Source organism: Athalia rosae, chromosome 1 (genome assembly GCF_917208135.1).
Source record: "Athalia rosae chromosome 1, iyAthRosa1.1, whole genome shotgun sequence".
In the NCBI taxonomy this organism is placed as follows: domain Eukaryota; kingdom Metazoa; phylum Arthropoda; class Insecta; order Hymenoptera; family Athaliidae; genus Athalia; species Athalia rosae.
In genome coordinates this window covers 31,947,323-31,959,824 of record NC_064026.1, presented here as the reverse complement: position 1 = coordinate 31,959,824, position 12,502 = coordinate 31,947,323, and the positions used below count along the sequence as shown (strand labels likewise).

The window sequence follows — 12,502 nt, the reverse complement described above, 5'->3', positions numbered from 1 at the left end:
AAGCGCTGTTGGATGTCAGTAATGTTGTCTAGAATACAGATGAGTCTGGCAAACAGTGGGCAACAGACGCGACGCCATGTTCGCGAGTTGTACGCGCGAACTTCGAAGTGCTGACTGTGAGTCGATTTTCGCTCGGAAGAATAGAAAATTATCAAAAGGTGTCCAATGCGATGAAGCCAAATTAACAGCAAAAAGACCAAAACTCAAGATGATGATCAAAAAGACAACGAAAGCAGCAGGTGTGACTTAAATCTGGATCAACGTATGTTCTTCGATGATGAACGAAGTTTGTCATCCATCGTCGATCGTCTTATATGAATCAATCATTGGACTGTAAAGGAAGGAGAATTTCGAAGAGTAATCATGACGAAAATTGTGTTTTATCGTCAACGTTTGCCTTTATACATTTGGCCTTATTTCTACTCTACTCGAGGTGGCCAAGTGGGGGATGATATTTGCTTTAAATTACAACCATAATTCGATTTTCTCACGCTTCGTCACTTCCCAGCTTCACGCTCTTCAATGTTAAACGTCCTTCGCAGACCTCGTCGAAATTTTAATATAAATAAGGGAAGGCGGGGCAAAACGGGGTACTGGAGGAATCCACGAGAAAAAAAATCAAAATTCTAATCCAGAATGATGTTTGAAGTCCTTTTTGATAATTTGAAAAAGAATTTGTACAAATCTGCCCCATCCTGCCCTGCCACCCCATATTGCCCTGCGTTCCCCTATGAGTGCTAATCCACAAAGGATTTTCTAGTGGCAAGGATTTTCGTAGTAAGATACGCGAAGACCTCCAACTTTGAAATCGGTTAACATCGTTGAATTAACATTTTTATCAACGATTGCTTCGCACCTGACGTAGTGTTTTACAAGGATGCCTTATGTTTCTGTACCTTGTTATCCTTATGACTGAAGATTGGTTGTTGTTAAGCGATCAACAGGGTAGAAGAATTCTGACAGTTTTACAAGGCTCCGCATTATAGGTCGTTCGGGGATATGATGAATATGTTACATATGTACAAGCGAGAGTAAACCTACATTATTGATGGATGACTAGCTCATTTCAAGTTCACATAAAACTGGCTGAAAACCAGTAGCAAAAGAACTACGTGTGTAAAAAGGGTAAAAGGTGTGAAAATCTGAAACTCACTAAGTTAAATTACTATAACGAACGCTGATAACAGAAGCCCTCCGAATCCAAAACTAACTTGAAAACCAAAACTCGATCGTGCGTGTCGCAAAGCGTTGGCGAAAATTTTCATTGGGTACGATTATATTCGTCGCTCATACGAAAAGTAGATACTCGAGCGTGAAAACTCAGGAATTTGACAACTTTTCGCTTTCGTTCATACATACAGATCCCCCATTCACCCCCATTCACCCTGCTGTGTACACGCACGTTCTTTGAGCATCGTTTCTCGTCTGTACTCCTCAGTGCTGCTTAGTCAGTCGGTCGGGTTGGTTGTCGATCATGTATTGCTCGTCTCCGGGTTAGTCACGTGGAATTTGAAGAAGAATTTTTAAAATAGATTAACTATAAAATTGAAAATATACATTTTACAACCAACCGTTATTAACTTCATAAATTTTACCGTGTTTTTCTATTTCTGACAGAACCACCATTTATCGGAATCTGCGAATGCAGGGCATTATGTGCGACTCGTATACAGTAGATGTACTTCCGTTGTAGTGTACGTGCCTATTGTTCTCTCTCCTCGAATTCGCTGAAATTAAACTTCGAATTAAGGGAGTTTAATTAAACAGGTAATTTTGCAGGAGCGCAGAATAGGCATTGCCAAAATGTTTCACTGTTAGTTACAAACATCTTATCCGTAACAGCTGCTACTTTACCTCTGCTCCTTAATCATTAATTGTTTAGAACACTAACGAACTACATCTACAGAAACTGTTGCTGTGGGCAGTAATTTGTCATTGTGACACAACATTGCTGCCTGTTGTAATTACTATAGAGTCTGAATGTCCAAGAATAAGAATTTGTTTCAAGTCTTGGGGCTACGTGTAGTTCAAATCTTATTGTTTCCAAGACCCTCCAGTCGATATCAGCTAGTGAATTGACTCCTCAAAGTCGGAGAAGGCTCATCAGTTTCTTATTTAATAGAACTACGTCCCTGATTTTTCGTTGCGCAGAAAAAAAAAAAAAAACAAATTCAAAACCAAATTAAAAAACCAACAAGTGTACACGCGTTGACTGTGGGATAGCTAGAGAGATCAAGAGAGTCGGTAGTCTCGCGCCAAGTAGATTCAAAAGAACGGGCGCGCTACCGAATATCTTCACCGCGACGAGAGCTCAAAAGGGGAGTTGAGTTCGCGTTTCATCAAATATCTCCCATATTTATAATATTACAGCAGATGTGGAATCACTTCGCTATATGAATCGGGGACAAGCTTTCATTCAACAATAAGCAAAATTTCAATAAAATCGGTCGTCGATATGCTGTCTGAAGACCAAACCGTTCAAACGTAAATGGTATAGACGGGAGGCCATATTTCTGTCAAGTTGGAAAAACTTTACGGTAGCGTCAGCGTAGCCGGTACGCTCACTAGAGGATTCCTACGGTACAAGTCTAATTTCTTACAGAGATCGCCAGCGCACAGCGATTCCTCATTGACCCTCAGAAAAGAGGTGCTCCCGTTTAGCTACCATTCGCCGGGTTGGCTGTATGTCGTCTACTGGAAAGTCTAAACTTGGACAATAAAAGTAGCTCGTCATTACTGAAATTTGGGCTGTATGACACGTGTCCTTGTGACAGCCTTCTCAGTTTCGTAAATGAACATCCCAAGAAAGCGCCTCAGCTGCAAAAAACATCGCCAAGCATAGTAATTTTTCCAAATCAATCGTCACCGAATGGTTGTTTCTCAAGAATAAGGGTAGATTAAATTCTTTGGAGAATAAAGAATCAAAATCAATCATTCGTACCAAGTACATGGAATGCATGACGCCTAGCCGTACTGAAAAAATAACAAATTCAAATAAATTTGAAAAAATTCGGATAAATTTTTTTTTTTTCAAATTCAAACAAAATTTGGAGGTAGAGTTAATATCTTCCTCTATGGATTCCTATAACTGAAGAGAATTTTTTTCTCAAAAAGTTTTGGAATCCAAAAATGTTCTTTTCATTCAGTTGATGATCCACTTTTATGCATGATGCAAAGTACGTACATACTTATACGCGTGTGCTTGGCACAATGATCGATTTGAATCCTTCTTTCTTCGAAGAATTTAAATTCACGATTATTCTTGAGGAACGACTTTTTGGTGGCGATTGATTTGGAAAAGTCGATGTACTTGGTGATGTTCCTTGCACCCGATAATATTAACGATAAGACTCATTCGTTAGGTTGTAAATGCGACCGGTGTCTGGAAGTGACGTGTTGACATAAACGAATGTCGAACGTAAACAATGTCGAACGTAAGAGTTGACTAAAAATACTGGAGAGAGAATTGCGTGATGTGAATTCTCGAACGAAGCTGGTGATAGTGACAACGGTGAGAACTTCAACAAGTGCTAAGTTTTGGACTAAAGTTCTTCTACTTCTACGTTGTTAAAGGGAAGATAACTGTTGTAAGGGTGAGTTCGCTGCTACTTTGCACTCGTGTCTTCGCCTGGGCATGGGATATTTTAGCCGGTAGCATCTTCCGTCAAATGCAACATGTAAGTTACCCCTTCATCATTTCATTACTGTTGATGATTCGTGATTATTACCGGTCCATGAGTTTGACTTGTGAAGTTAATTGCGGATGGATCTCGATATTCTTTATTGATGTGGTTTTATATCAGGGGAGAAAAAAAAAATTATCATAACTATCGGGTGCCGGGATCGATACCATTTTTATTTCATGTATACAGTTACCGTTGCTTACATGGAGCGATACTTTTTTAAATTATAGCGTTTGTTTGTAAAGGATCGAAAATTTCGCTTTTCTCAACTCTCATGTTTTCATTTCGGATTTGAGGTGAATCACGGTGCGCCTATGCAAACAGTGGAACCTCTTAGTCTTGACATTATGACGCAGTCATTTTTCGTCTGGTTTTGAAAGCCTTCAGGTTTTGTGTTTCGTCGTTCATGAATTTAGCTTTTTCCGCTTGTAGTTGAAACACCTGCAATGTAGTTAAAACTCCATTTCTAAAAAGGAAACGCGCGTATACGTATAGCGTACACTGCTGCTTTTTCCGAACGATAAAAAAAAAAATCCATGGGATTTTCGGTACCCGAAAACTTTCAGGAAATTGGACCTACAAAACTGAATTTCGCACCGTGTGTACTTACCGGGAGCATTTTTCGAAACAATCCCTCAGCTTTAATAAATTCAATTAAATCGGGATAGTCGATGTAATTCTTTCTTCGCTTTGAATCTACCTACGTATGTCGAGATTCCGAATAACTAGTAGAGGAGAAATTTCACCTTCAGCGTTCGAGGAATATTAGCAGAAAAAAAAAAAAAAAATTAAATTAAAGAGCGACGTGTTACTTAGAGCATAAGCGGCACACATATGTGTGTGGGTGTATTTACATTGTATACGTATACGTCGACGATAGAAATAGCTTAATCTTGTATTCCCTCTGATATATTCGCATCCAATAGATAAGCTTCGCACGCGGTATATATGTATGTATAGCGAAAAGCGTGTACCTGTTGAAGCGAGTATAATACAATCAGAGCCAAGAGATCATTAGGAGTGAAATTCTGTCTTTGATAAATTGGAATTCTGATATCTACACCGCGCACCGGTGCAGTGTGCTTTGTGATTATACGACCCTTCAATATTAAATCTAAATATCATACGAATGCCCCTTCTCAATCTCAAAAAGAAGGGGAAGGTTACGGAGATGATACTAATTGCAAGTTACGTAACACCGCGTTGTAATTACGTCGATTGATTTGATTCCGTTACACTTTGCAAACCATTTGCCCATTATTCTATTCTGTAATTAACAATTTAGTTATTGGTCTTCTCGCGCTTTCTATCCAAAACGTATTATTACATTATTATTTGCAGCTTTAGTGCTGAAAACGAGAAGAAATGCGATACGAGAAGGTGTTACGATGATGTAGGTAAGAGCGAAAAGGTGACTTTGATATATCTTTGCCTCGAGGTCCATGATTTATATTAGGAAATTTATCGCTTCCTTGTCATCGCCACCTATTCCTGTCGCACGTTGTATAATAATATAAGGGTTATTTGCATATCTATTCGTCCATTAGTTTACGATCTAATTAGCAACCTAGCTGGCCTAGCCACTGCGCGAGCCTTTCCCATCTACCTCTATTCTCTCTTTCTCTCTCCCTTCCTCGCCCCTCGTTTTCACCCCGTGTGTTTATCCATACCCGTCTTAGATGAGAAACCTTACGTTTATCTAGTACCTGTACGGCGAACGCTCTAAACACTCTATGAATATATCTAAGGCTCCTCGTCGCAACTTCAAATTAAGATTCGGCGTCCAAGGATGTTGGTAGGATACGGACCTTTCGGCAACCAAAACCGGATACAAACTTAATTATAACAGGTTTGTCTGAGCACAAGCTCTTGGTTTTGAAAAGAATAGGCTTTCGAACTCGGATAAACCATTGAAGTTTCACCTGCCAGTCGTCTCATGTCTTCCGGAGCGGTATTGTACGTATACATATTATAGTATAAGTATGCTATAGGTATACAAATGATAATGGATTGGAAATCCTCACGCATTGTTCGATGCCAAACGTAAATTTTAATATTGTAGACAAGCCGCGTTACGGCGATGATATTCCGCAGGCCCCCTTCTGTATACCCACCCCTATGTATATATAGATCGGTGTTTGTGTGTTGAATATTGTGCGCGGCAGATACATACATATATTGTCGGTGGGCGGGAATGCAGATCGGAATCGATGTTTGTTAATCCTCACCGCAATTTCGTTATACAATTTGATATAATTCTGTCAAAAACAAACTATCCTGCCGAGGTTTGTATAGGCTTTCGTTATACGCAGCTAATTTAAGGATACCAGTGGAGAAAAAAGCGGATTTTTTGTTGTCATCTCTTTTTCTAGTAGTTTTTTTCTCGTTCTAGTTATTCGATTATACATATAATGAGAATCACTCGTCGAATTTCATAATCTCGAAGGATTTGGCCGTCAAGTGTGCGAAAAATAATTTTTCTCCTCTCCACTGGCGAGAGAAAAAGAGAGATAATAATTTCGTTCGTCATTCGATTGCCAAGAACACGTCGAAGTCGGAGCGGTGCAGTGCGTGATCGTTAGAAGAATATTTTCACCTGGTTACAGACGGCGGGGATAGAAGTTCGAGTCACGAAGGAGTTTCCCAGGAAAACCTCGGAGGGGTCTGATACGAGAGATGACGTACCTCAATGGATGGCGACATCGGCACCCAGTCCAACGTCACCGACGACATCGATATCGCCGACGACGCCTACTAATCCTCACCAGTATCTATCGCCACACGTTTTCCAAGGCAGAAATTCATTGTGTTCGGCTAATGGTAAGACATCGTCATTTTCATATTTTTTACAGTATATTCTACGCCATACGCCCGATCGATCAGTTCAGAAGGATCTTTCGCTAACGGAAGTTTGTCTCGATTTATTCACTCCAAGTGCGGACACTTTTTACATGGGGGAAAACAAATTAGATCAAGTTTGAGGGAAGATAAAATGAAAAATTGGAGGTACTGTAAGCGTACATACATATAATGGAGTATGTACACATACAAATATACGTTTACTGATGTTTGACTATACGCGAGTCGTAGATGCCCGGAAAAAGTAGCGAAGCTTTTCAAGTAGAATTTTTCTCATGGATGCTGCCAGTTATAACTGCCGAAGGGGCTTTCACGGTTTACGTATATCTTACATTCATAATAATATTCTTGGAAGAACTTTTTTACGAAAAGTACCTAAAAAAAACATTGAATTCTAAATTACACACATATTTGAATGCCAGAATTATGAATTATTACGCTGCAAATGTGAATATGCTGCAGAAGGTATTACTATCTGCATATTTCATGTATTATATTACCATAAATTTTGGTTCCCTCGCAAGTAACATTTATCGTTAGTTGTAGACGATCTGCGGGTCATATGACAGAGTTATCTACAATGGGATCTTTGTCAGAAATCTCATTAAATGTAGTTAAATAGAGAACGTGGCGAGGAATGATGATAATAATAAAAAGACAATCAGTTGCATATTTTGTCCCGTGGGTCTTCGCTTGAATGATTTTATCGCTATAATTTTCCACCTTCACGAAATGACCATCAAACGATAATTGTAGCTGCCGGGGTCTCCTTTTTTTTCAATTTTATCCAGATGATGTACATATGTCTGATATAACATCATGCCTTGCGGAAAACTCTCTTTATTATCTACTAACGCGAGTAAATATACATACACAATATGTGCGTACCTATATAATAACACCCAGTGACACCCAAGGATCAAAATTACTTTGAAGTTAATGAAAGTTCACTGAGTTTTCCATTTTCCTGATGACGATGATAATATAGCGATGGCTTTTACGTTCCTGTATACGTAACTCAGGTGCAAAAATCGTCGCCGAGTACATTATCTGTTCCAATTCAATAGCCACCAAAAAGTCGTTCCTCAAGAATAACCGTTAATTGAATTCTTGAATAAAAGAAGCCCCGAATCAATCAATGTACCAAGTACATGACATGACATGCACAATGCCTAGCCGTATCGAAAGAATCAAAAATTACAATTTGTCAGTCAAATTCAAATTATTTAAGCTTTTATTTCAAATATTGTACGTGGTCCTTGGCGGGCTGATGAATTGACACATGAATGATATCCGATATTTTTTGTTCAGAAATTTTTTAAATTTATTCAAATTTTTTATTTTTGTCGTACGGCTAGGCGACATGCATTTCATATGTACTCGGTACAACGATTGGTTTGGATGCTTTGCAACTTTTTAGTGGATATACGTACTTGGCGATGATTTTTGCACCTGAGGTGCTTTCCTGGGATTTCATTACTTTTCAAATTTAATCCACTCGTTATACCCTCAAAATTAGTCGAAAGTTCGTTCGTTGCTGTCAGCCTTGTCACTACGACTTTTAACACCCTGATATACCTATACGCGATAATCATACTACAGCGCTAATGGCTGTGTCCTAATTATTTTACATCCCAATTAACGGCCACTAGATATTTGTGGTGCCAAATATCATCTTCCGAAGGATCGAAATTGTCGAACCGTCAGAGTTTCATTTTTGTTCTCTCGTACCTCATAAAGTATTCTAGATATTGCTTTCATAAGTCCGATTATAATCCACGAAGAAAATATCTGATAATCACTTTTGAAATGTCGGAAAGTAGATAATTCTATATGTGGTACTATTGTATTCTGTTGCTGCATGTGGGATTCAACTACGTTCGTCTACCTCACGATATTTCTTTAACCATTTTGTCAGCGTGCCAGAATCACATCACTCCCATGCCTCGAAATTTTCGCTTGTTGAACAGGGTTAAATTATTATCAGACAAGCACCTTGTATGCAATAAGAATTTCAAATATTCCCCCAAGAACATCGTGTATAAATTCATCAAATTAGCTTCATGAAGTATCTCATCGACGGTAATTCAAAACATGGTACTCGACAGTTTCAAGACACGGAACTATGCACGAAGTAACCTTCATCAGTGAATTTTTATTTCATTTTTACCGTTTGAGCGAATAATATGGTTGATATTATTGCCAAAAATACCATGAGTGACGAAAGAGAGGTTTTTGAAAACATTTTTTACGTACGCCACACCAATAAAGTAAGTGAATTTTTGTGGTACGATTCATTCCGTGATTTGCACTGAAATGGTATCAATTCATGGTACAATAGTCAGTCAATTTTCAAAGGTTTCCTGATGAACGACCGCGTATACTTTTTAGTTTTCGATATGATATCGTATCATTCATTCTTTGCTTTGATGTTTTCGTAGGATCAGATATGGGAATGCCTCTTTTTGTGATGTTTGTCTTTGGTATTTTTTATTCAATCTTTTTTTTTTTTTTTCACCGAGTGGAAAGCAATTTATGTATGCTATATTGATTCATTAATTTTCAATATTTCCGTATTTTAACGGTTTCTCTTTCAACCCAATGATTTTCTTGCCCGGATTTTTGCTACTTTAATTAAAATTCCGAATTAGAAACCTCGACGGTTCTGATAATAATTTCAGTTCAACTCCGTATAGAATATTATACCACGCTACAAAATTGAAGTTCATACAAAACTTTTCAATTTTGTCATGGAAAACAATGATCAACCTTTGAAGAACATCAGTTTTTTTCATTGTTTTCCGTCTCAAACAGATAGTGTGCTTGTTATTCTCCCCTGTTTATAATTGTTTAATTTCATCATCGTAGACTATACATTGCGAAGAAGACGGCCCATGACCTTGCGCATCGGACCACGACTTGCCAATTTGCCAAATCGCAGCACATCAGCGCCGACGACTACAACCGATGCGGATTGGCCAGCCCTTGGGTGAGTTTTTTTTCCAACTTTTATCTCAACTATTTCCATAATCCAGTCACGCACTCAACCTTCGGCCTATGATATAATATAATATTGACGTTGATGTCAGACAACTTTGAAACATGCACGAAAAGCAGCTGAAGTTGTAACTCCAAGACATGCCTTTCGTACCCCAATATAGGTGTAGGTAGGTGTGTGTTACATACACCCTACGGGTTGCCGAACCCTACGGAAACCGCGATGGAAAAAAGAGCCACGAATATTTTCCTCGCTAAATCCACGCTGTGGTTATTCTTTTGGTAAAAGTGTGATGATTGATTATTCAGTCTGGGTTTCATACGAAATACCTGACCTGTGCGAAGATACTTGAATTTTACTTCGAAGAATTATTCTAATTTTTTTCCTATTTCAGTTCAGCAATCGTTTGCTTTTTTATTAGTTAAACTTGAAAATGCTTCGGCCGCCGATCAATTAGAGAACATTTTTGGGAACCCTTATCAAAGGGTCCGTAAGGACTTCTTTGAGCTGCGCAGAATCACTTTAATCTTTCGGTTCATAGGCTGCAAAAAATCTGTTTATATATAATCTCCCTCGCCTGCAAAGCCACACTGAAATATTTCTATACGGTGGAACCTGACACTAATGTTTGAAGGAAGAAAAATCTTTGCTGAAATTGAATTTGTATAATCCTAATTTGGTGTTCGCGTATGTATTTCTGAAATTATTACCCTCACTTCGATCATTGCGAGTGTATATTTCGCGTATGTATTAAAATATTACTTGAAATTTTCTGGCGGCAGTTATCAAAAATACCGGAACATCAGAAAGTTGAGCAGAAAATTTCTCCCTTGCGTCTATTCTACAAGTTCATCGTTTATTCAGATTGCAGCTTTTACTCTTGACATCCCCATCCATACTTTTTACCGGCCGTAGACCTAGTCTTTACTTTTTAACCTTCTGCAAAATTATGAGCACGTTCTGCGTTACCTTGAACAACCTTCGAGCTTTCAAGCATCGACGGTGGAAATCCTACCTTATCGTGGATAAGGATAAAAGCTCTGTAGTTGAAAAAAGGTATTCTGACTTATCGGCGGTATATCAATAACGCGATATCTTCACCCTTAAGAAGATGGCAGTGTCGTCAATTGTAACGAAAGCTCCGCGTGTCCTCGAGCTTGAAGCTTTGTTGTGATCAGTCGCGACACAACATTTTATCGCGAAGCTTCTCCGATTTTCACAGCAGCTTTTTGACAGTTGTTGACGAACGTTTCGTTTTAGAGACCATTATTGTACATCGCACGTGGTTTATATTTTTTCATCAGAAAAACAGAAAAACAAAGTTATTCGATTAAAATTTTTTTTATCAATCTACCATGCCCTAAGCATGTGAAATTGAAGTATCGTTTCTGTTTGGATATGATCGAGTGGTAGATTTTTTCCGGTCGGTGTTTCTTCCGATCTATTCCGAATAATTATCGAGGTTTCGCGTCCAATTGAGTGTCGGAGCGGTGTTTGTGGGCAAAAATGGAAGAAGAAATGAATGAATAAATATTTGGTGAAGTCTGTGGAATGAAATTGACAAACTTCGTCAATTAATTATTTAACAAAAAATTCAGACCTTGTACCATAGTGCGGATAAAAGTCTTCTCAAATTAGATAAAAATTGATCCACGATGTTTTTGTGCAGTGCGGATGATGGGGTGTGTAGAAGCGGGTTCTGCTCGTCGCATTTTATTAAATGAAAAAGTTTACGCGCTAATTATTGACAACGGAGAAATGAAATTGAAAGTGTTCATACCGCGTTTGATGATCCCTACTTGCAGCAGTAGAGTGTATGAAATAAGTATTTTCAAATTATTTTGCGAATGGAAAATATAATTTCAAAAGTTACAATTATAAATCTACCAAACGGAGCTTTAATTAGTTCCGTAACGTGAGGTGAATGAAAAAAACCAATTAAATGGGCATTCTTTCCGATTTTCATTTTTTACGACCGCTATATACGTGAGATTCACGATTCGTTCCTATTTTTTTTTTTTCCAGTTTCTCTTACAGGTCAATAATCCGACATCCATCTACCCCGCTATAATCTAACCACGCGACCAAATACTGCCCGAGTTACAAGTGGTTGGTATTATATGTAACCGTAATCTGATCCCTACACTCGATTACGCCTACGCTTTTGCACCGTGAAAAATAAATTCGCGGGGGTCGATTAAAATTCTTGTAATTAAAAAAAAAAAAAAGAAAAAGAAACCGCCCATTCGAAAAATCTTCAAATTAAGTTTTCCGCGATGTTGTGGTGAAGAAAAAATTGTGAAAGTGGTCGACGCTTCTGATTCAGGAAATCTGCATCGTTCGTTATACGCGATATCATCGTGAAAATGAGTAAATAATTAAACACTATATTTCTAAACTTATTGTTAGTCCAATTTTCTAAAGTTCACTTAACTCGTCAAACTATTTCTGTATTATGAACCCCGTTCAGGGCAGGTTAGATACCCATTCATCAGACGTATGTTGAAAGATTACCCTAGAAGAGTTCGACTATTTGGGAAGATTCTTTGCCCCGTCGTTAATATTTTATAAAATCGGAGAGAATGATTGGAAATGAAAAGTAAATGAATGAAACTAACTAGCTTCCGAAACCTTAGAATAATTCGCTTCTAGTTTCTTGTAGAGTAGTGCAAAATTACAGTTGCCCTGTATTACTCCTTGACTCGTGTAATGGAATCTGCAAACTCTAGCTCTGTATGAACAGATGAATATTATTAATTTCTAGACGAATGCAATTTAACTTTATTTTCAATTTTCAGACGTAATTTCTGCTCAAATGTCTCATACAATTCGAATAATATATTAATATTTTTACGTATAGACACACATACCTACATAAATACATAAAGTATGTACATCGCGCTGCTTTTCATGTGAAATATATAATTAATGTTGGCGAAAGTTATGGATAAGAGTTTCTAGT

The 12,502-nt window shown here is 38.0% G+C and overlaps 1 protein-coding gene across 1 annotated transcript in view; it reads left to right on the top strand.

The window, feature by feature from the left end:
* The first annotated feature begins 3,370 nt into the window (after positions 1–3,370).
* Positions 3,371–12,502, top strand: part of LOC110117339 — a 91,262-nt gene continuing 82,130 nt past the window's right edge. Inside the window, exons 1-3 of the mRNA XM_048654720.1 lie at positions 3,371–3,677; positions 6,290–6,503; positions 9,411–9,531. Of these exons, the coding sequence (XP_048510677.1) occupies positions 3,669–3,677; positions 6,290–6,503; positions 9,411–9,531 (344 nt within the window). The 5' untranslated portion in view covers positions 3,371–3,668. The remainder of the gene's footprint in view (positions 3,678–6,289; positions 6,504–9,410; positions 9,532–12,502) is intronic.